Source organism: Nannobrachium achirus (genome assembly GCF_963921795.1).
Source record: "Nannobrachium achirus genome assembly, chromosome: 18".
NCBI lineage: Eukaryota > Metazoa > Chordata > Actinopteri > Myctophiformes > Myctophidae > Nannobrachium > Nannobrachium achirus.
In genome coordinates, this window is record NC_137825.1 from 16,612,337 (window position 1) to 16,637,283 (window position 24,947).

The window sequence follows — 24,947 nt, forward strand, 5'->3', positions numbered from 1 at the left end:
CTGCTACAATGCAAAGCTGAGGAACCAAAATCTAATAATTTGTACTGCACTCACACTGAAGATGTCAAAATAAAAATCTTGGATCTGGCCGACATCTGCTGCTGCTGCTGCTGCTTGTCCTGCCCTCTTGCTCTGACCTCCGCTATGCCCTCACAGTTTGCAAATAATCCCCTCCATTTCCAGCTGGTGTGGTGGTACACCATACCTACAGTATACCATGAACAGCTTTTGTCATGCAAACCAGGTTTGTGTTGAAAAGAGTGTCTGAAGTGTGAGTTCATACTGTCAAACAAGACCTGTGGAGACTTTGCGATTATTGTTGCACAGTACAATCCTCAGTCTCAATTGATCCATTATTTGTGTACGAAAGCATTTGGTGTACGTTCATTATACTCTCAGAGTTAAAATGAACACAAAGGACAACTTCGTTTTTTACAACAAGTGTTCATATTTCCTTGCACCAGCAGAGCACACAAGTACTGCGATCGGCATGTATGTATGTCTGTGTCCTTCTTTGTTTAAGCCCATAGCCCAATCAGGGACCACCATTTCTGGCAACCTCATCATTAGCAGCCAATGAGGGACCAGCATTCCTGGTAATACCAGTGCTGAGCGCACCTCGTGGCGCGCTCTGCTGGCGCACAAGTAGGACATACTGTACATACATGGCATATTCGATTTTGATTTCAGTGGGTGGGGTCATGTAGCTATATGTCTTTTTAGACACAATAAGCTGCCGATTTCTTAATTACTGCTTACAGTAACACTACTAGCCCCATAAGTCACATCTGCCCATGAAATATTGTGGTGCCGCTTGGAAATGGGCTTATTGTGTCTAAAGAATAATACACATTTAGCCACTTGTATGCATGCTCCTCCCACCCACTGAAATCAAAATCATTAAAATGATCCTTCAATCCAAAATGTGAACCTTGTTGCTTGTAAGAAACCAAAGTTGTCCTTTAATGACACTGATGGAAAACCTCCGGTATTCACACAGGCCAACACACACAATACCTCACCACTCTCCATTCCATTCCTTCCATTAATCTTCCATTGCTTCCATTAATCTTAGTCTTACGGTTAGAATTTAGAATAAATATTTGTATTGTAAATCACACCGGTGTGATGTCATCTCGGTGTGATTTACAATACATAACTCCAAAATCAATCCTCCAGTTCTAGGCAACACAGAAAGGGGGGATTTTTTTTTCCTCTAAGGTATATTAATGACATGGTTCAATATTGAAAATGGGTGGTCTACCCCTTTAAGCAAAACCTGGATTCAGACACAACCTTTACAATAGTGAAAAAACGTCAACAATTGCCTTTTTATTTTCTCTCATGGAGATTAGAACGATCCGGAGCCTTGTAAGTTGGAGGGAATACAGAACTTGTGTGTTCCCATCCCTTGTCTTCACTAAGCTGTTATTTTCTGCTTGGGTGGGAGTGAATTAAGACACAATGTTAGTTTGGTGTGTTTAGCAAAACATCTCCCGGTAAATCCTTTTTAAATCCGCTCTCAGCAGCTTTCATTCCAGAGCCTTAATTCTTCCAGAAAGCCTGAATGAATGCGTCCAGTGAGAAGTTAGAAACATGCTCTCTAGGAATGGTATTTTAAGATTGGCAGCTCCCTTCTTCCTATTGGAAGCCATCTTGTGACAGAAAATAGTACCTTTTCTATTACCAGAGGGCCACTGTCAGGTCTCAGCAGCGTCTTAATATTGTATGTGCACTCTTCTAAGTTTAAAAATGTATTATTATACATATTTTATTCCGCTCTGGCCTTCTCTTATAATTACATTGTTAAGGTTTTTGAACATTAAACATATTATATTATAAACTGTTCATTTTGTTCATCATGCATGTTATGGTTCATACATATTATTGTACATAAATGGTGCATTTTATATAGTGCTTTTTTATCCAAAGGGGTTCACGTAGATTGTGCATTACATTTCACCCATTCACACACACATTCATATACCGCTGGCAGAGGAAACCATGCAAGGCACCAACCTACACATCGGGAGCAATTAGGGGTTCAGAGTCTTGCTCAAGGACACTTCAACACAAACTCTGGGGGAGCCCGGGATCCCATCCCATCCCATCCGGCTGCTCTACCGAGCCACTGCCGCTCCTGCATAATTCATATAGTACAATAAGTGTATGGTAAATGTAGTTTGTTTATAGTATAGTTCGTGCATGGTATCATGCATGGTGTGGTTTTATGCATGATATATAGCTCATGCATGGTATAGTTCAAGCATACTGTATAGTACAGTATAGTATGGTGGTTCATGCGTGGTATATCGTACATGTGTGTTAAAACACAGCAGTGTCTTTTAAGCTGACCTATCTTTCCTTTCCTCCAGATTCCCAACTTGGATTCCCCTCACTGAGAACTGTACAGAACAATAGGATGCAGTCACGCTGAACACAATGGCTCGCATTGATCAACAGCACAGGTAATCCATCTTTTTCCCCGTCAGTGGACATTTCATACAAAACCCATAGTCTGATAGTTGCACTGTGGGGTGCGATAGTGCTGTCAGCAGCTCCGAAAAGGACTCACCACCCCCCGCCCCTGCCCCCCCTCTACCCCTGCCCTTTTCATCTTTCCTTTGCTCTCTCCCCTCTCCTCCCCTCCCCTCCCTTCCCTTCCCCTCTCCTACCCTCCCCTCCCCTCTCTCAGATGAGAACAGGTTTCTATAGAGAATGCCAACGTGCACAACCCGGGAATCTCATTGGCTGAGCTGTCGAAGGAGTAGATGGCAGGAGAGACAGAGAGAGCGCGAGAGGGAGAGGGAGAGGGAGAGGGAGAGAGAGAGAGAGAGAGTGGAGAGGAGAGGAGGACAGCGAGCCAGGAAGCTTAAGAAGATGTAACTCCTCTGCATCAGTCACTACATCTTTGACAGAGCAGAGGCAGGGAGCTGAATCGTGACGTATACAGAATTCCACAGAAAGAGAAAACCTTGCTCTTTCTTTCTTTCTTTTTTCCCCTCTTTTTCGCCCGTGATCAATGGGAAGTGTGGTGGACTTAAAGGATAACTTCTCCCACAGCCTGTTGATGAGCTGATCTCTCCAGCTGAAGAGAGGAGATCAGCCACAAACAGCTGGGGGCGACCCGGCGTGACACCTCCTCCTCCGGTTCTGAACATCACCAAGGCCTGGATTCCCCCTGGCCGAGCCGGATAGCTGATGGGAGGCTGATGACCGACTCTCTCTGCCTGCCCTACAGGCTGCCCCTCCAGGCCACCCGAATCCTTCTCAAACCTGCGCTGTTGGACGTCCATATCTTACTCTTGCCAGGGTGGATTGTCCTACTTGGAGGACGCGGTTGCGTGGAGAGGGACTTTTAGATGTGTGTCCCCTGCTTGGCGTCGCACTGTTACCCCCGTGTCCCCCTGCGACCCGCCGGGACCCCTCAGAAGCCCCCCGCTGTGCTTCTAGGATGGTGTGACCGCTGGCCGGCCCCCCCACATCTGGGTCAAGATGCCTGTGATGAAGGGCCTTCTGGCCCCCCAGAACACCTTTCTGGACACCATCGCCACCCGCTTTGATGGCACCCGTAAGTACACAATGTGGTTCGCACAGGTTTACTGGCAAATGCAGTTACCCTGAGCCGTAGTGGGTGTCAAAATGGAGACCTGCATTTTATTTATCAACGTTTTTGTCATGTTACATGCTTCTTATTCACAGTCTTATGGAATTATTTATTAGTTGTAGTAATGTAATTGAGAACATGCTTGCCTGGCATGTAGTTTACAAAAAACATACTGTAAAATATATTACTTTACTTTACTTAAAAAAATCAATTATCTATGCTTAAATGAAGCCCATCACAAGTTACTGCATGAATTTTAACCATATGGAATGGGAACGAAACAGATTAGTATTAGGACAACAAATAAATATACAGTATCTGATATGTTTATGCCTCACTGCATGAACCCGGATGTGATGTGATGTGAAACAGATCTACTAGCGGCTTGTTTTTTTGTCTGTTCTCTGTGACCACACCACAGTGAGGATAATTCTGTTTTACTGAATCCTAATGTATACATGCTGTACTTGACTGTTACGCTATAACTCCCATGGGAACTAACTAACTGAAAGAAAGGTGGAAAAAAAGCGTATTTTCGGCAAGCGTAACTTAGATTTAAGTGCCACATTTAGAGGTCCTTTCGCGGCTGTTTTGTTCTAGAACGTTGTTGAACTGTAAACTACTGTGGTGGATGTCAGCATCAGGCAGCGGTGTAGTTTCTGCATGACTGGTGTCTCTTGTTTTGTACCTTGTGGCACCTCAGGGGAGGTTGTGGCTCCTCTTACACAAATGCCATGGGATGCTCATGTTTATTCCTCTGTCAATACAGCCTTGATATCCTCCAGTAAGCCTTGTCACGGCTGAATGAGTCGCGTCTGTTCGCGCAATTACCTTCCAGGCCAGGTCTGATGTTCACACAGTGAATGGGACCGTAAACATTATAGTAAAGCCTGCTGGTGTTATTGTGTACCATTATACTGTAGCTTTGCCTAGTCTAGTGAGTCAGTCACTTCTTAATGAGTTTTTACAAAAGCTCTCCAGAGCTCAAAGCACTGGGGCACGACGACGTTGGCTCAATCACATTGTGCGTGCACGGGGGACGTGTAGCTTATTAGGGTCTGTTTTCAGCTTTCAAGCCATTCGTTGCTTTTAAAGCGCAAGACCAACACAGAGACTAATGTCAGGAACAATGTCAGATACCGTCGTTGTCGAGTTGAAACCTTGTATGTCCAAAGCCGTTTGTTTTGTTTATCATTTTGAAAACGATTTAAAATAGTGAAAATAGCCGACCTACAAGCACACTGCTTGTAGATCTGCTATTTTCACTACTCTTGTTCAACACTCTTCTATGATGAAGTAGGGCTTTAATTTACAAAAAAAAAACATACACATTTGAAACTTGGAGATACAAGGTTTCTACCCGACAGTGACGATTTACACATTTCAGTGATACTGAAAACATTGTATGATATAACCAATGTCATCTTTATAATGATAAACTTCTTATATGATACAGTATATATTTCTTAAGCGCTTGGCCTTTTATTATGCTACAAAAAATTACCCCTGTAAAGTAATAATGTAAATGATGCAAGCTACAGAGCCTATATTCAATCTTCAAACCTAGCCCACTGTTACCCCCTGAACCCTAGTGTCCATATTCTGAGGTGAACATCTAGCATCTCAAGCTCACGATGTGTCGTGTTGTGACCAATAACACTGTGGTGGGCTACCCACGTCCCGTCCTACACTGCGCTATCCAGGCCCTAAATGTACACAATGTATGTTGAAAATAGTGTATCTAGAAGCTCAGAAGAGTCAACGTGTTTTGAGCATACAGGTCGGCTATTTTCGCTATATGTGCCTTCAAAGCAAGAGAACGGTGCTTTGACATCACTGACAACACCTGTGTAGAAGTGAGAGAGCTGTAGGTGAGAGAAACACCACAAAGGAACAACAACAGACACACATGAAACTGTGCAAGAGAAGAAAGCAGGGCACGTAACACCCACCTAAAAGGTGAAATAATGTTATCTCCTGTTGTAAGAAATAGAACTGCAATCTGTCACTTTTAAAACCTGCAATATTATTTTAAAGCGCTACCGATCTGTATGCAAGGTATCTTAATGCAGTACAATAACTAGTACTTCTGCAGTTGTTGGAGGTGCTCTCCCTACTCCCAGGTGTTAGGGTAGGGCACCTACTTGTTGACAGCCCTGCCTGAAGCTTATAAGCCCAATACCTCATGGGTAGATTTCCACATTGGTGAGGGCGCGTAGCGATGGGGTCATGCTCAAGCTCCCTCAGCCCTATGTTCCCTCAGCCCTATGTTCCCTCAGCCCTATGTTCCCTCACTCCCCAACAATTTATTATACCTTATGTTCCCTCAACCCTATGTTTCCCCCAGCCCTATGTTCCCTCAATTCCAAAATAGACCCTATGTTCCCTCAGCCCTATGTTCCCTCAACCCAAAAATAGACCCTATGTTCCCTCAGCCCTATGTTCCCTCAACCCAAAAATAGACCCTATGTTCCCTCAGCCCAAAATAGACGGTGCCATGGCATTGGTCCGACATCTCATTGTTCCGATGTCCCATTAAGGGCGTCTTACTGGGCAAGGTCGCGCCATCTGTCTTGGCCACCAGTCTTGGCCATATATGGATTCTGTTGGTGTGGTTCCCCTAACAGGGCATCATCTGGGAATACCCATATGTGAACTTTTAATTTATGTTATCCTTTATTAATATATATCGGACCAGTTACCCATATATGGAGATCTCTGTTACCCATGCATTCACAGATATGGCCTTAATAACCAGTAAGACTCCCTAATCGGGAGATAAGCGACGGTCAGGTCGCAGCGTGATTTTAGGCCAAAATGTGTAGGAGCAGTGTCCAAAAATGTGTTTGAAAAAATCGGCCTGATGGTGGCGCTATATGGGACAGATGCATGTTGATGAGATGAGTGTAGACATAGTGTGTACCGATTTGCCTGATTTGAGGGCAAAATCTGTAGGAGCAGTGTCCAAAACTGTGTTTGAAAAAATCGGCCTGATGGTGGCACTATATGGGACAGATCCATGTTGATGACATGAGTGTAGACATACTGTGTACCGATTTGCCTGATTTTAGGGCAAAATCTGTGGGAGTAGTGTCCAAAAATGTGTTATTAAAAATCGGCCTGAAGGTGACGCTAAATGGGACAGATCCATGTTGATGACATGAGCGTAGAGCAAGTGTGTACCGATTTGTGTGATTTTTAGGGCAAAATTTGTAGGAGCAGTGTCCAAAAATGTATTTAAAAAGAAATTGGCCTGATGGAGGCGCTATATGGGACAGATCCATGTTGATGACATGAGTGTAGACATACTGTGTACCGATTTGTGTGATTTTGGGAAAAAAATTGTAGGAGCAGTGTCCAAAAATGTGTTTTGCAAGAATCGGCCTCATGGTGGCGCTAGAAGAGGGCCATGTGAGAATTGAGGGGTGGAGGTAGTGGTTTGGCAGTCAAGGAGTGTGCAGACGTGCGGGTCCCGGTCGCTCGTAGGCCGTGTTACGGCATTTTATGTGCGCTGCAGTGGCGGGGGTCCTCCACTAGGAACCACTTTTGCAACCACTTTTGCATCCGTTCTGTAGCACAAGGAGTTGGTGGTCCCCGGGAATTCCCCGTGAGCAGCCCCGTTGGGGTGGTTATTTGGTCATTTTTTTTACTTTTTGGCAGGCGTCGGCAGGGCGTCCCTGGGGGTCCCTGGAGCTCAGGGGTGGAGGTTGTGGTTTGGCTGCCAAGGAGTGTGTGTGCAAAGTTTGGCATGGATAGGGGCAACGATGGCGGAGATATGAGTAGGGCAAAAGTGTGACGTGGCGTGTGACGGACAGACTGACTGACTGACGGACTGACTGACGGACTAACAGTGGAGGTTTTGATAGTAACTGCGACCTGACGGTCGCTATTAGCCTTCTTTCGTTAGGGTTATCATTCACCAGGTTAACATTAACCAGGTTAGCATTCACCAGTGTCATCAGGTTAGCATTCTTCAGGGTAACATTCACCTGGTTAGCATTCACCAGCATCGGCAGGTCAGCATTCACAAGGTTAGCATTCAAAAGGTTAGCATTCACCAGTGTCGGCAGGTCAGCATTCACGGGTTAGCATTCACCAGCATTGGCAGGTCAGCATTCACCAGGTTAGTATTCGCCAGGTTAGCATTCAACAGCGTCGGCAGGTTAGCATTCACCAGGTTAGCATTCACCAGCATCGGACGAATGGGGCGTCAGAACAATGAGACGTCAGAAACAATGCCATGGGGGACTGAGATTTTTGGTCTGAGGGAACATAGGGCTGAGGGAACATAGGGTCCTATTTTGGGCTGAGGGAACATAGGGCTGAGGGAACATAAGGCTGAGGGAACATAAGGCTGAGGGAACATAGGGCTGAGGGAACATAGGTCTGAGGGAGCTTGAGCATGGACCCGTAGCGATATTGCGACCTCCCATTAGTCCGACACTGATGAATGCTAACCTGGTGAATGCTAACCTGGTGAACCCTAACCTCAGTAAAACTATGCCTAACCCTAAGCCTAACCCTAATGTTTAAGCCCTTATCAGAGTCTGCGGTGAAGAGCCTATCACCACACATCTTAGGTGATCAGCTATCCACCTAAAGTGAGAAAACAAGTGGAGGCCATCATAGTCAGTCACGGTGAAGTCCTATCACTGTGACTGACTGGTCTAGATCGACCAATCATTGGACAGGGTGAAGGGCCGATCTGTCTGATAGTAAAAACAGAGAGATGTGTCGGGTTTGCGGTGGATAGCTCTTCACCGCAAGTAATGACGTAATGTTGTAGTTTTATGACTTAAAAAGACTACACCGCGGTGGATAGCTTATCACCGAGGTGCCTACTATGATAGGGGCTTTAGTCGGACAAATGGTACGTAGGAATATCGAGATTTCCCACATTGGTGAACGGTATATAGGCCTACTGTTACTGTGTATACATTCTGGTCTCCCACATAGGAGAACCGTTTCGAATTCCGGGTATTACAATTGCAATTACCTCTCCCTATCGGGAGAGGACAAAAAACCTGCAGGCTTGCATTCACTGCTCTTCCAACCTTTTCACACCTTGTCACTGATAACCTTTTATTCTGTGGCTGCTGAGACACGCTGATTGTATCTAAAGCCACATGTCACACAGCTGACCCCACATGTTCCTGTGGGCCTCCTTCCTTGCACTCCACGGCATCAGACGGCATTCTGTGTTATGTGAAGTCAAACACTTAAACCATATATTGCAGGGGTCTTCAACGTTTTCAGGCCAAGGACCCTTTAGTTGAGACTGAGAGAGATGATGAATCAGGGACCCCCACAACCTTTTCATAGATTCCATATAGTTTCATCGTTTGACAGCACAATCATCAGTGTATTTTGGATTCATGTCAATTTGTGTTTTCAGATATTTAACCACTTGAGCCGTCATTACCTAATAAACTTGACCTTTTACTCTGTACTTAGTCTGCTCTTTATCCCCTCTACACCAAACCTCTTTGCTGAAAATAGCTTGTAGATCTGCTATTTTTGGCTACAGTTTTCAAAATATGGACACTAGGGTTCAAGTTGTTAATATAAAAAGGATTGGAAAATTTGGAGGACCCCCTGTAGTAACTCAGAGGACCCCCTAGGGGTCCCGGACCCCCTGTTGAAGACCCCTGCTATATGGTTGAGTCCCTTGGGGCTCAGTACGGTCTTTTCTGTTTTCGCTCTACATAAATCATCTTCGCCACAGCGCTGTGAGCTTGTCGATCTGCTATTTTCAGCGAAAGCTTTGCACAGAATACGGATGCTGGGGGTCAAGTAGCCTGGGATCAGTACCCTTTTCGGGTTTCTGATCCGGTCGGAGCGGAAATAACATTTATTACGTCATCAGGTGACCGGAACCAACGACTGGAACCTCTGTTTTGTGTTTAGTTTGGTATAATCGTGTGGTTTCTTTTGGTATAAAAATCGTTTGGTATGTCTATCTTTTATTCTGACTCGTGAGTCGTGACGCGACCAGCTAGACTAAACTAATTTATTCACATCATGTGGGGGAACAAAAACAGCCAACCGGAAACCCACCACCGGAACACGATAAAACTTCTCCAATGTTCTTAACCAGATCACACTGGCCAGTTTGGAACGAATACCAGGCTTTCCTCTGCGGTGGAAAGGCTGGTGAGGTTAGTGTTCAAGTGGTTAATGGTCAATTTTTCGACACTAATCCTTGCATCCCTTCCTATTGTGGGTATATGTCGCTATGCTATTTCAAAAACCTTAAAAATACCGTAGGTAGATCTACAAGGTCACAATGCATCTTTATTTTCAGATAACATTTTCAGGACATTATCCTATAATGATATGAGCTTGTAGAATGGCTTCTTTTGCAATCTGTTGTTCAACATTAGGGAGGTTCATATGTCCCTCAATGTGTTTAGTCACTAAACACATTGAGGAGCATTCAGTGACAGCAGTCTCCTTGTCTTTCCAGCTCTCTAATAAACAGCAAATCGTCATTATCAGATGGAAACCTTGTATGTCCAAAACCGTTCGTTTTGTATTTATCATTTTAAAAATAACACCTCGCATCACAAGGCTTTGTGTGCTTGTAGATCTGCTATTTTCACTTATTTTGTGCGACAGTCTTGTGTGATGAAGCAGGGCTTTACTTTACGAAAATACATACAAATTTGAAACTTGGAGATACGAGGTTTCTGCCCGACAGTGACGAAACACATGTTCAGGTGGGTTGCCATTTTGCCAATTGCATCCAATCCGCAGAGAGTACCCCGTCGGGTTAGATTTTATTGTTTCAATTTTGTCTGCTCATTTTCTTTGTCATCCAATTTCACTTGTTTATCCTGCATCAGTTATCTCCGCTGATTGGATGAAATTGGCACGCCGACCTGAAAACGCAGTCTCTGTTTATGAAAGTGCTTGGAGACGGAGAGACATGGAGACCCCTGTTTCTGAATAAACACTGTACATCACTGATTACTGTCATAAATATAGAGATGTAATTCCTGGCCACGCCCCCAGCATGTGATAACGGTCCGTGACCTCCTGCAGCAGCCGGCAGCCAGTCTGTTTTAAAGAGGTGGTGCCATAGTTTTGTTTCTTTTTCTGGTTTTCGTGTGTCTATGAGGGTGACAGTATTTCATTAGACACCCTGGTGTGGATGTTAATTATGCAATTATGTATTCCCTTTGTATTTTGGGTTTGAGAACCACTGTGTTAGAGCACAACTCATCATAGATGTAGTGGGTACATTTCTGAATTGTATCTCAAAAACAAGAATTTCTGGCAATACTTTCAGAAATTCCATCCTCAAGTAAACTATTGCAGTCAATGGAAATGGAGCACTTTTAAACATTTAGTTTGTCAGTAAAAAGATTCTAAGATTTCTAAGGAGTCTTCATATTAAAATTTTTGACAATAGTTCGAAATTGATTGGCATCGTCGTGTGATGCCATGTATGGTTTCTCACAGCCCAAAAAAGGTTGTGTGTTCGAGCCCTGGATGATACAGAATAGGCATGCTCAGTTGCTCATTGTGCTGCGTGGATCAGACAGACTTGATTTCAAAGATATTTGTATTTATTTAAGGAGTTTTAAATTATTATGGTCCTGCCAGCTCTGCTGACAGACACTCCTGTATTTCTCATTTTGTCTTCCTCCTATTCCTATTTTTCTTTGTCCTCCTCTTCCCCCGACTACTTCCTCCTCCTCAAAACACCTGCCCCGTCTCCCTGCAGCGTAGCAGCTCGAATAGCCTTCATTGTCTCGGTCGGGTGGAAACCTTGTATGTCCAAAACAGTTACTTTTCAGGATTCACATTCATAAAGCAAAAGTAGCAGATCGGCATGCTCAAAACGTTATAATATGGAGATAAGAGGTTTCTGCCTGACAGCAACGATAATATTCTTGTTGCTGTTACTTTTGCTCAAGAAATGAGCTCAATGAACGGCTGCAATTAATGGAAATCGTGGCTGGATGAAGTCCAGTCAGAACAACGGGCCTAGATGAGAATCTGTTGCTAGCAGCAGGGCACATGCCTTTGAACGGGCTTGCCAGTTTTTGCCACACTCCCAAACCAGATTCTAAAGTCTCCACGCCATATGATGGTACAGTAGCCCCATGCCGCGTGGCAGAGCGCCCGTGGCTGAAAATAGCTTATAAAGCTACAAAGGAGAGAGACAGGGGAGTAAGGAGAGAGACAATGGAATGAAAGTTATCAACCAGGTTCAAACCATTGAAGCCTGGCCAGGATTAGGCCCTGTGCCTATTTCTTCATAACATAGCAAGACTCAAAGATATCAGACTTGTCAGATAAAAGACATGCTTGGTTCTGCAAGATTATGAAAACTTGGCCCTTTACTCTGCTGTAAAATGCCAAAGTTTCAGCAGGTGCTTAATTACTTCCACTGTATGGTTTTGCGCATGTGTCTGAAAAGAATGTGGAAAAACTAGCATTTAATAAGCATATGTTCACAACCATCTACTTTGCTAGGGGACCCAAGGAATCTTATTTTTTACAGACATCATTCAATTAACCACATGGCATTGAACAAACAGTTCCCTTGTGGATTGACTATTTCCCCTAATGTGATTCTGACACAGAAGCACAGCACATCGCTATGAATGGAAATGGCTGTTCTTTCTGTGCTTTTCTATTTTTACGCATTCTCATCTTCATAATTCATAATGTTGTTTTAGCTATGCCATTTCCAGTGGTCCTTAGTGGCTTATTCAGTCGGGATGGAAACTGTTTCCTTTTTCTTTTTTTCACAGTTGAATCATCATAAAACCGCCAAAAAAACAATAACATTATAGATGTTTACACACCAGTGAAGGCAGGGACGTGCTGGCCATTGGGAAAAGCGGGACAACTCCCGAATGGCCGGTTCATTAGGGAAAAAATGTAAATAAAATGTCGTCCCTTTTCCATTTTGGGGGCTGGGCGGCCAACAAAGTAAATCGCCACTGTCGTGCAGAAACCTCGTATCTTCAAGTTTCAAATTTGTAAATTTTTTCGCTTTGCTTTGCTGCTTCATCATACAAGGCCTTCGCACAAAAGTAGTGAAAACAGCAGATCTACAAGCACACAACGCCTCGCGGTGCGAGGCGTTGTGTGCTTGTAGATCGGCTGTTTTCACTAGTTTAAATCATTTTAAATGATTTGAAGCACTTCAATGATAAATACAAAACAAACGGTTTTGGACATACAAGGTTTCCACGCGACAACGACGAAATATAACCCATGTAATTGGCCCACTGGCTTGTCACTTGTCATGATCTGAAATGGCAAAGTAGCAGCAGCGCTATAGAGAGAGATCTCTCTCTATAGCGTGCAATGAGGGCCTCTCCAACTCTTTTTCCCGGGCTGTATCAGGGGCCCAGCACGTCCCTGCCAGTGAGGGACGGGATTGTATAAAAGCTCCTCGTGTTTACACTACATCAATAATCCAACAAAATGATCACCTCCTGAGCAGGCCATTAAGTGTCATTAGTTTCACCACTCATCTGTAAAAGCAACAAGGTTTGGGAACCACTAATGCAACCCCGAAAGCATTTAGAACAGATTCATAACAGATGGTTATGCAAAAATACAAACAAAAAGTGATTATACATTCAGATTTTGTCTGCAAATTCTTACCATGTCCTTCCTTTACTTTACATCAAATGCTAGACATAATTACTCCGTTCCATATTTTATGCAGTGTGCCCCAAAAAACTACTCTTGGCAAGACAAACTGCAGCACATTGATTCACACCGATAGAACAACTCGATCTTGACTTCATAAAAATGTTAATTTGGCCATAAAATGTCCGGAGAAATCTCTCTCCCAGTCATCGGATATAATGGCGCTGAGTCTGCGACTTGATGAAATCATACAATTTTGAAGTTTAGTGTTCTATAATTTATCATAACGTATAAAAGAAATCATTAAATATTTATCCCATCTGGATATAAAAACAACCTAGACTAAAGTATGAGGAGTTAAGAAGGCTTAGATGGCGAGCGTTTCACTTTAAGACTGCGGGTCGTTGTCTGAGAACATTTCTGGTCCCCAGTGTATAGACTAGCAGGCTATAAGTAAAACGTCAGAGTCTGTTAAGTAGATCACCTTTGGCAGGGTAGGCCTAAAGGATTTAGCTCATAGCAATGTCAGCGTTCTGCCCTCCCAATGGGACGATGTAATTGTGCTACATAATGTGTGCGTGTGCGTATGTGCGTGTGTGTGGTTTATGGAGAGTTTTTATTAATCATGTTATTACGCTGTTGTTTTTACTTCGGTTCTAATCGTTTGTAGCTTTGTTTGATAAGTGTGTGTGAGTAATTCCGTGTGATGATCCACAGTCTTACATGTATTGTACAGTACAATGTGCATGTGTTTTCCGTGTGTGTGTGTGTGTGTGTGTGTGTGTGTGTGTGTGTGTGTGTGTGTGTGTGTGTGTGTGTGTGCGTGTGCGTGTGCGTGTGTGTGTGTGTGTGTGACACTGTGTCAGTGTCTACACGCACATGTACAACGGTGTGACAGTTGTACTGTATGTGAACCCCCCGTCCCCCCCCGGCTCCCCAGAGGAACCTTCCCTGCAGCCCCATTGCAGCAGCATGGTGACAGCAGCTCTCGGGGGGCCCCTGGGGGCCTGCCAGGGGCCCCCAGCGGGCCGGCTGTGGGCAGAGATAAGAGCCAGGTTTCATTTTCTCTGCGCACGTTTTTTTTTTTTTTTTCGTGCGAGGGGTGACGGCGGAGCCCTAAGGGGAACGAGTCTCATTGTTAACCGATGAACATGTCTTAATGGCCATCTGCAGCGGGCTTTAACCCATTTAGGGCCTACAATTATTGACTGCTTTAACCAGTGAAAAATAGCAGATATACAAGCTCACAGCGCGGCACCAAGTGCCGCGCTGCGAGCTTGTAGATCTGCTATTTTTGAAAAAGTTGTGAAAATGTGTGCAAATCTTTGAATATATGTATTTTCAAAGCGAACGTTTGTGACTCAAATTTTGCTTCTGGGGGGGTCCCTGGAACTAAATATTATGAGATGGGGGTCCGTGGCCAAATAAATATAATTTTGGGGGTCCTTCACATGAAAAGGTTTGAGAACCACTGACATAGTAGTCTCTCAAGAACAGACTAACTGAGCTCCAGTTAAGTGAACACGACCTTTTCTTTGACGATGGCTGGCCAGATTGCTGACATATAGAAACATCGTTTTTTCAAAAAACCTTTTCAAAAGACACTTATAGAATCGGGTAAAAATTCTAATTTTCACAATTTTTTAAATAGCAGATATACAAGCTCGCAGCGCGGCACCAAGTGCCGCGCTGCGACTGAGCTTGTATATTTTCAATAGTTAAAGCATAAAATAATGATACACAATACTGTGTATCCGTTCTGAATGCGTTAACAAGAGGATCGGGCCCCGCAGACAGACAGGCAGGGGACTGTCAGTCTGCTTTACTTCTCTTCTCTCTCTCTCTCTCTCTCTGGTTTCTTTGAGGTTGGGGGGGGGGATTGGCAGCAGGCAGGGCAGTATTCAGTGCTACACTTTGGTGGCATTTGGCTTCAAAGCGACATGCTAGGGTTTGATGGCGGTGCCTGGCTTTGCCAGCGCTGTAATGAAGTGCTTCAACCCAGGCTCGCAGGTTTCAGATCCCGGCACTGGTGGATTTCTAGATCAGCACAGCAGCCAGGAAACTGTCAGTTGCTTTATCGTCGGTGTGTGTGTGAACGGTTACATACGATACATGGATAGAATAGATCAGGGGTTCCCAAACGTTTTGGGCTCAAGGCACCCCTAGAAATGTATCTTTCATCCGAGGCACACATGAATACATTATATTCATCATTTTCACTCCCAGCATCTTATACAGTATTTATAGCATATTTTAGCGATTATGTTGCAAGGAAAACATTGAGATAGTAGACATTTTGTTTAGAACTGACTGAAAATAACGTTGTATTTCAAGTTTAAAATGATACTAAATATATTTGCTAAGTGTCCAAATAAATTCCAACTATTATCAAATTATCTCGCGGCACCCCTGGACTGCCGTCACGGCACCCCAGGGTGCCCCGTCACCCACTTTGAAAACCCCTGGAATAGATGCAATGTAATGCTTTAGAATCGACAGATTTATCGTCAAATAACATCACACTCACTCAACACATGTACAGTACACGACATTTCCCTGCCATGCATTGTAATACGCTCCCACACATTAGAGAAAACCAGCAAACATGCACAGTTGAATATCACAGCACACAACACTAGATTGATGCTCCCCATTGACTTGTCTTCAAGGTTCTGTTCAGCGGACCAGCGTTTTTCCACATGGTTCACTTTTATCAGCGACAGCTCTGCTCTGCAGGCTTGCAGAGTCCCACAGGCTTGGAGCCAGGGGCGTCACAAGTGGGGGGAAAGTGGGACTGAGTTGCTATTGAAAAAGAGCAGATATACAAGCTCACAGCACGACACCGAGTGCTGCGCTGCGAGCTTGTACGTCTGTTATTTTTGAAAAGTTGTGAAAATGTGTGCAAATATCGAATGTATTTTTTAAGCGAACATTTGTAACTCAAATGTTGCTTCTGGGGGGTCCCTGGAACTAAATATTTTGAGATGGGAAACATTCAAAATAAATATTCAAAGACTTGCACACATTTTCACGATTTTTCAAAAATAGCAGATCTACAAGCTCACAGTGCGACACTCGGTGCCGCGCTGTGAGCTTGTATATCTGCTGTTTTTCAATGGTTAAAGCACAAAAGAATACACAATAATGCGTTCCTTGTGCCCAGGGCCCAGAATTTGGTGCGACACCCCTGACTGCATCGCCTTTCCCCTATAGAGCACACTGATGTTGGCATGCTGCTGGTCCCGCTTTCCCTTAGCATGTGTAAACGCGGAGCATCAACGCATCATATTACAGTTACAGGCAGCCTGTTGGCGGCTGAACGCAGATGTGTACAATAATTAAAGGAACGAGGCGCAGCGGGTACTGCCAGTTCAAGCATTATCCCTGATGTAAGAAGATTACTACTGTGTACGGCCTAATGCTTCAATTATTATGTCATACCAAGACGGCATGCACATCTACAAGCACAGTTTGTAGATATTTTCAGCAAGCGGACACACACCATACACAGAAGTCTGGTTTAAGCATTGAGGTGAGGTGGGCAACTTTGATGATGGCGAGGGCCACTATTTCCACCTTCACTCCAGAGGGCCACATTGCATATTGCTATCCTACTTTGTCATTCTAGTATCTCATGCAAAAGAAGCAAAAAATAGCAGATCTACAAGCTCAAAACGCATCGCGCTGCGATGCGTTTTGAGCTTGTAGATCGGCTATTTTTGCTTCTTTTGAATTGGAATACTGATTTTTTTTCTTTTTTTTTTTTTTATTGGAATCCTGAAATTTAGTTATACTCATGTTAACTTTATGAACCTAAATACAAAAACATTGGACATAAAAAATACATTTTAATATTACTATACTAGTCATTAAGCTACTAATATAGACTGATGGAATTAAAGCAGGTCATGTTTGGAATTGAAACAGCTGAATATCAATAATATATCGGTATTCCGGTATTAACCTGTGGGCCGCATTACATGAAGGTGGGGGCCGCATGTGGCCCCCGGGCCGCCAGTTGCCCATGTGTGGCATAGAGGTATAGAACTGCACACATAATCATAACAAACAGCAAACCGCAAATAAAGGCTCTCAGACACACACATACTGTACTGCAGGGGTTCCCAAACTTTTTTGTCTCGCGGCACCCCATTCATATTTTTTTTAATCCGAGGCACTCCTACATTATAATTCTCACTCCCAGCACTTTATATTTATAGCATGTCGTCGTTGTCGGGTGGAAACCTTGTATGTCCAAAACCGTTCATTTTGTATTTATCATCTATAAAATCTACTAAACTAGTGAAAACAGCCGATCTACAAGCACACAACGCCTCGCGATGCGAGGCGTTGTGTGCTTGTAGATCGGCTGTTTTCACTAGTTTTGTGCGATGGCTTTGCTTTACCAAAAGATGTAGACATTTGAAACTTGGAGATACGAGGTTTCTGCCCGACAGTGACGATATTTTAGTGATTATGTTGCGAGGAAAACGTTGAGATAATAGCCATTTTGGTCTGGAAATAACTTTGTACTTCAAGTTTAAAATGATACTCAATATTTTTTCATGGTGCCCCGTCACCCACTTTGAAAACCCCTGCTGTACTGTACGCCCCCTGCAACAGTGTGTTGGGTGAAGTCTTATTGTGCAGATGGTACATACAGTAGCTGTTAGTCATGTTTTCAGTTTGCACCGTTGACTGTTCTTGGAGGAATTTTCCTTGAATGAATTCCAAAGATTAAAAAGGATTACATCTCTATAACACGAAGAAAACAGCCATAGTGTCATTTCCACCTTTAGCAGACTGTAAAAAGACTGCTATTGCTGTATTTTTTTTATGCCTACGCCGTTGGACAGCCATGGCCGGAGGCGATATGTTTTCGGGTTGTCCATCCGTACATCCGTCTGTACTGTACCGGTATGTCCCAAACTTGTGAATGCATGCGCAATCTCAGCAATGCCTCGGGGGAATTTCATGACATTTGGCACAAATGTCCACTTGGACTCGAGTATGATTAGAAGTATGTGGTCAAAGGTCAAGGTAACTGTGACCTAACTAAACATGTTCATTAAATTCCTTCAATTAGAGATGGGATTTATGGTTCTTTGAAGTGAGCTGGATCTCTGGGATCCGTTCCTTTCAAAGAGCCGTTCAAAAGACTGGCTCATTTGAGTTACTAGTTACTTTGTAGATTTTGATTATAATAATTACAAATAACTTCAACCCTATATACATTTATTTCGGACATACATAGGTAGTTAGGTACATACCTGCGATTTGAAAATAGCCGAACTACAAGCTCACAATGCGTCGCAACGCGGCGCATTGTGAGCTTGTAGATCTGCTCTTTTCAAATGATTTTTCTACATTTTATTCTTTGGAAAACCTGTGAAACAGGACATTCTGCATAATGAATACTTTCTACTATTGGTACTTTGTAGGCTACTTGAATTACATTTTGATACCACTTTTACTCAAGTATATTAACATTCCAAACTTCTACTTGTGCACCACATGTTCATTAGAAAGGAACGGTTCCCTATACTGCGAACCGGATCCCATCGTTCATTTCAAAGAGCCGTTCAAAAGACTCGATTAGTTCGCGAACATCCCATCTCTACCTTCAATGTCTTCACTCAACATACTGTAGTAGACTATTTTGAGTCTGGACAGACATAGACAGGGCTAACGGTGTAAAAACCTGATTAAAGGGTGTACCAAACTTTTCTCAATTGATTCTTATGTATTTTTTCCTGTAGAATCCATTTCTGCAATATACATTTTTATATCGCGCATAATTAATGAGATAATTAGCATTTTTGACTAATTATGCTAATTATCTCATTAATTATGCACAATACAACAATATACTTTGCAGAAATGGATTCTACGGGAATAATTACATAAAGATCAACTGAGAAAAGTGTGGTAAACCCTTTTATCAATTTTTGATGAATTCTTTCCCGTTCTTTCTGCCCATGTGTCAAATTATTTGTAACATGGGTGGAAATGACAGGACAAACCCTATTTAAAAAATGATAAAAGGGTTTACCAAACTTTTCTCTGTTGATTCTTATGTATTTTTTCCTGTATAATCCATTTCTGCAATATACATTTTTGTATTGTGCATCATTAATGAGTTAATTAGCATATTTGAAGCATATTTGACATATGAGGGGAAATAACACGAAAAACCTATAACAATTTGATAAAAGGGTTTAACAAACTTTACTCAGTTGATCCTTGTGTATTTTTTCCTGTACAATCCATTTCTGCTATGTACATTTTTGTATTGTGCATATTTAATGAGATAATTAGCATATTTGACACATCGGTGGAAATAACAGGGCAAACCCTATATCAATTCTTTCAATGGACTACAGTACTGTAACGAGTACAGTAGAGTACAGTAGGTTACAGTACAATAAGGTACGGTACAGTACAGTACAGTACAGTAAGGTACAGTACTGTAAGGTACAGTAGAGTATAGTACAGTAAGATACAGTACAGCAAAGTACAGTAGAGTACAGTACAGTAAGATACAGTACAGCAAGGTACAGTAGAGTACAGTACAGTAAGGTACAGTAGAGTACAGTAAAGTACAGTAAGGTAAAGTAGAGTACAGTACAGTAAAGTACAGCAGAGTACAGTAAAGTACAGTAAAGTACAGTAAAGTACAGTAGAGTACAGTTGAGTACAGTACAGTAAGGTAAAGTACAGTAAGGTACAGTAGTGTACAGTCAAGTACAGTACATTAAATTACAGTAAAGTACAGTAAGGTACAGTACAGTACAGTACACACAGGATATAGCTGCTCAGATTCACCGCTCCACTGTACCCTACCTTACTGTACTTTACCTTACTGTACCTTACTGCGCTGTACTGTACTGTACCTTACTGTACTGTACTTCGCAATACTCTACTGTACCTTACTGTACTGTACTTGACTGTACCTTACTGCACTTTACCTTACTGTACTGTACTCAACTGTACTCTACTGTACTTTACTGTACTTTACTGTACTCTGCTATACCTTACTGTTCTGTACTCAACTGTACTCTACTGTACTTTACTGTACTTTACTGTACTCTGCTGTACCTTACTGTACTGTACTCTACTGTACCGTACCGTACCGTACTGTATTGTACTGTACTGTACCTTACTGTACTGTACTTTAACACCTTCTAAGCCTGGTCGTACTCCCTCGGACTTCCTACTGGGTCCCATCAGCCACACGTCTATTCCCGGACTTTTGATATAAATGATAATAATAAAAAAAAAAAACATCGGCCATTCTTCTCTCTGTCTTTTTGGAGCTATCTGAAACGGTTAATATGCTCTCACAGTCATTTTCTGGTGCTGGGTGTGATACTCGTAATATCCAGCAGGCCACGCCGTTGACTCACATTCTGGATGGATGGCTGGCCAGGAGTGTCCTCATACTCTCCCCAGTGTTGAAACTCGACAAGAAGGACACACAAGATGGCTACTCTTTGTCTCTGTTCGTGGATCGCGGTTTCAATCACGTTCGGGCGCCGCTTCTCTATCGCTCCTTTCCCTGCTTCGCCGCACGTAAACGAATGGAATTGATCTCCCCTCCGCCTCGCCAAAGTAAGATCGCCGACCTCTGCAGGATGAATATGTACGCTGTATCGAGCACTCCATTACGTGTTGTTATCATGTGGGCTTTGTTTTTTTAAAACATGTTTGTAAATAAATGGCTTATTTCTTCGGCGCTACCTCTGTTCAGAGGGTTCTGCCGCGGCTTGCAACGTGTTAATGTACTCTACTGTACCTAAGAGTACTGTAGTCCATTAAAAGAATTGTTATAGGGTTTGCCCTGTTATTTCCACCGATGTGTCAAATATGCTAATTATCTAATTATATATGCACAATACAAAAATGTACATGGCAGAAATGGATTCTAGAGGGAAAAATACATAAGGATCAACTGAGAAAGGTTTGTTAAACCCTTTTATCAAATTGTTATAGGGTTTGCCCTGTTATTTCCGCCCATGTGTCAAATATGCTAATTATCTCATTAATGATGCACAATACAAAAATGTATATTGCAGAAATGGATTCTACAGGAAAAAATACATAAGAATCAACTGAGAAAAGTTTGTTAAACCCCTTTATCAAATTGTTTTAGGATTTTCCTGTTGTTTCCCCTCATATGTCAAATATGCTTCAAATATGCTAATTAACTCATTAATGATGCACAATACAAAAATGTATATTGCAGAAATGGATTCTACAGGACAAAATACATAAGAATCAACAGAGAAAAGTTTGGTAAACCCTTTTATCATTTTTTAAATAGGGTTTGTCCTGTCATTTCCACCCATGTTACAAATAATTTGACACATGGGCAGAAAGAACGGGAAAGAATTCATCAAAAATTGATAAAAGGGTCTACGACACTTTTCTCAGCTGACCTTTATGTAATTATTCCCGTAGAATCCATTTCTGCAAAGTATATTGTTGTATTGTGCATAATTAATGAGATAATTAGCATAATTAGTCAAAAATGCTAATTATCTCATTAATTATGCGCGATATAAAAATGTATATTGCAGAAATGGATTCTACAGGAAAAAATACATAAGAATCAATTGAGAAAAGTTTGGTACACCCTTTAATCAGGTTTTTACACCGTTAGCCCTGTCTAACATGGATGTAAACAGCAACTGGTTGGTGGAGGCATACAGCCGCAATGCGGTTTTTGTGGTTGGATTCCGAGATGTTCACTTATGGTGGTGCAGCAGTAGCTCATGTTTAACTAAATAAAATAACATGCAAGGTTGCGGTTTCCCACAAATTCACTTACAGTACTGTATTTGTCATAAACTCTTACTGCCGACATAATTCAACTCTGGTATGATATATTACAGTACAAGAAAGTGTCACTAAAGAACAACTTGATTAAAAAAATCAATCATTTGAATATCATAAAAGTAGGATTTTTAAATGAAGCAGTTTTATTATTAACCCTGCCAGGCCTGAGTAACCCAATCTGTCTGTGTCATGGTGGTGCTGTAACACTGCTGCTTTGTGCCTATTCCTGGAATACAGCTATTTTGATTGTGAAGGAAATTGGATGTTCAAATAGTGGACAGCTAAGGGTGCAGGCGAGCAGCCTCATATTTGCAGATTGTTCCCGGTACAGTGAGGCCCTCGTTACTTCATATTTATAGCCTATTTCAGTAACGACTGTCATCAAACAGTAAAGTGATACAGTAATAAAATAAAATAAAACATCAACAGATAACAACAACAACGTACACTATAGTAGGCCTATACATAACAAGAGAATACAAACCGTTTTGTCAGGTTATTAGTCTTGGATTATCAACATCTAATGTAAACATATTATGAGCATGCAGAAGATGTAAAGTGATTCTTTTATACTGCTGCATTCCTTTTAAATCCTGCCATGCCCATCAATAGCCTATCAGTCATCATTAATCTGCTTTGACTGTGCAATTTCAACAAACCTACACATGGAGATCCCTGTCTGAACCAGCCACACCACTGTGATGTCACCTGTATATATGGAGATCCCTGCTCTGAGTATCTGACTGTGATGACACCTGTGATGTCACAGTGATGTGTCAGGGGAACCATAGTGTCAGGCGTGACGTACAGACAGACAGAGATAAGTGGACAAGATGTGCCGGTTTCCATAGTTAACTGCGACCTACGGTCGCAATAAGCATTCACCCACCTTTATAACTTGTTGCTTGTAGAGTTGACCTTTGAAGAGAGAAGGCAGCTCCTTGCCTTATATCATCTATAGTTTTTGCTTATCTTTTTACAGTTGCGGGCAGCAGGAAACCTGAAAACGAAAGGGTGTATGTGGCCGTTTGTTATTTTGAAAACATAACTGTGAAATACTTTGGTATGGAACAGTTGGATAGATAGCCTAATGTGTGTAGTGTGCAGATGGGTTTTGTGTTGAAGGAGGACACTGAAATCTTCAGCACAGCAGCTGTAACCGCCTGCAGGGGAGGAGGAGAAGCCTGCACTGTCCGGCAGAAACCTTGTATCTCCATGTTTTTTGTAAATTAAAGCCCTGCCTCAACAAGACTGTTGCACAAAACTAGTGAAAATAGACGATCTACAAGCACACAACACCTCGCGGGTTTGGACATACAAGGTTTTCCACCCGACAACAGCGATATTCATCACTTGCTAGCAGGTCTGCTTCAACCAGCAGGTCACAGGTGGAGTGGTTGAGATTAGTTAATCTTATGTAGAAAACATACATCTCTACAGTAAATAATATGTTTTTTTTTTTTTTTACATTTTCCCATTCAAACGTACAATGATACATGGATACTTTTTCAAGTCGTCTACAATACTCGTCACTAATTGCAAGTAGTTCTTGTAATTGATTGACATTTTATGCACTTTTTTTCAGGTCGTTTTTGCTTTATTTTTTTGGTGAGTGCAGTGAGATAGGAAGCTGAGGTTAGAGAGGAGGGAAGACATACAATCATGGCTGCGACTAAGATAGAAGCGGAGACGTTGCAAGCATATGGTGCATTAAGCATCCACCCACTGCTGCACCGCAATGTATATATCTTAAAGTCTGCAGTTCTACTTTCAACCTTCAGTTTTGTTTAAGTATTTGCTTAACTACTTTTGGAAGTACTATGTGAAATATAGTATGTATATATCCATGCTGATAATTCCTATTCCTAATGTTTTTCATAAATGTAAGTGCATTAGGCAGTCTCTTGTAATAAAGGAAAACATTATTCTCCTCATTGTAGCAGCTAAATAGTAATTATTATAACAACAACAAGGGAAGGTTTTGTCCATTGTCCTAGCGCTTCAGGTACTCCTGGGTTATTGTCATTATCTAATGTAAACATTACGAGCATGCAGAAGCATGCAGAAGCTGTAAAGTGATTCCTTTAAGCTGCATTCTTTTAAGTCCTGCCATGCCCTTCGATATTGAATCAATCATTGTTAATCTGTTTTGACCTTCCAGTGTCCTTAGCCATTGTTCCATTAGCAAACCTTAAAACCAACAAACTGCACATAGAATTAACACCAAGACTTTCACATCAACATTCACCTTAACGGACCTAGTTTATTGGGTTGAATTTGATCTAATGTCCTCTACATAGCCAACCATCTGTATGATAACCTTAGTTATAAGTATTTATATCACTCTTTGTAACTTGTATGCTAGAGTTGAATTACCTACAGCCAGTGTGGATAATGTTGCTGGCTAAGTCATTCATAGAGTCATTCATAGAGAATAAGCAGCTCTTAGTCCTATTCTTTTTTTAGTTTAACTGTTTTTTTCATAACAGTCTACTGTCTTTGGTATGGAACAGCTTAGATTATTAGTGTGTCAAAGGACACCAAACTCTTCAGCACAACAGCTGTAACAGCCTGTAGAGGAGGAGAAGACATGGAGTACCATATTCCCCACTTATCAGCAGGTCTGCCTCAACCAGCAGGTTACTGTGGAAACCTTCTGGAGGCAACAGGTCTAGCCATTGAGATTAGTTTATATTTATTCATTATCAGTTTACTCTATGGCAGGGGTCTTCAACGTTTTCAGGCTAAGGACCCCTTAGTTCAGAAAGCGATGAAGCAGGGACCCCCACAACCTTTTCAGAGATTCCATTTTGGATTCATGTCAATTTGTGTTTTCAGATATTTAACCACTTGATCAATACTTAACTTGACATTTCACTCTGTA

The 24,947-nt window shown here is 42.2% G+C and overlaps 1 protein-coding gene across 1 annotated transcript in view; it reads left to right on the top strand.

Annotated features, from left to right (window-relative positions):
• Positions 1-3,480: 3,480 nt before the first annotated feature.
• The window catches only part of LOC308302920 (voltage-gated delayed rectifier potassium channel KCNH4-like), a gene marked incomplete at its 3' end in the record, with an annotated part of 145,479 nt that continues 124,012 nt past the window's right edge, over positions 3,481-24,947 (top strand). Inside the window, 1 exon segment of the mRNA XM_080747238.1 lies at positions 3,481-3,571. Coding sequence (XP_080603364.1) covers positions 3,496-3,571 — 76 coding nt within the window. The 5' untranslated portion in view covers positions 3,481-3,495.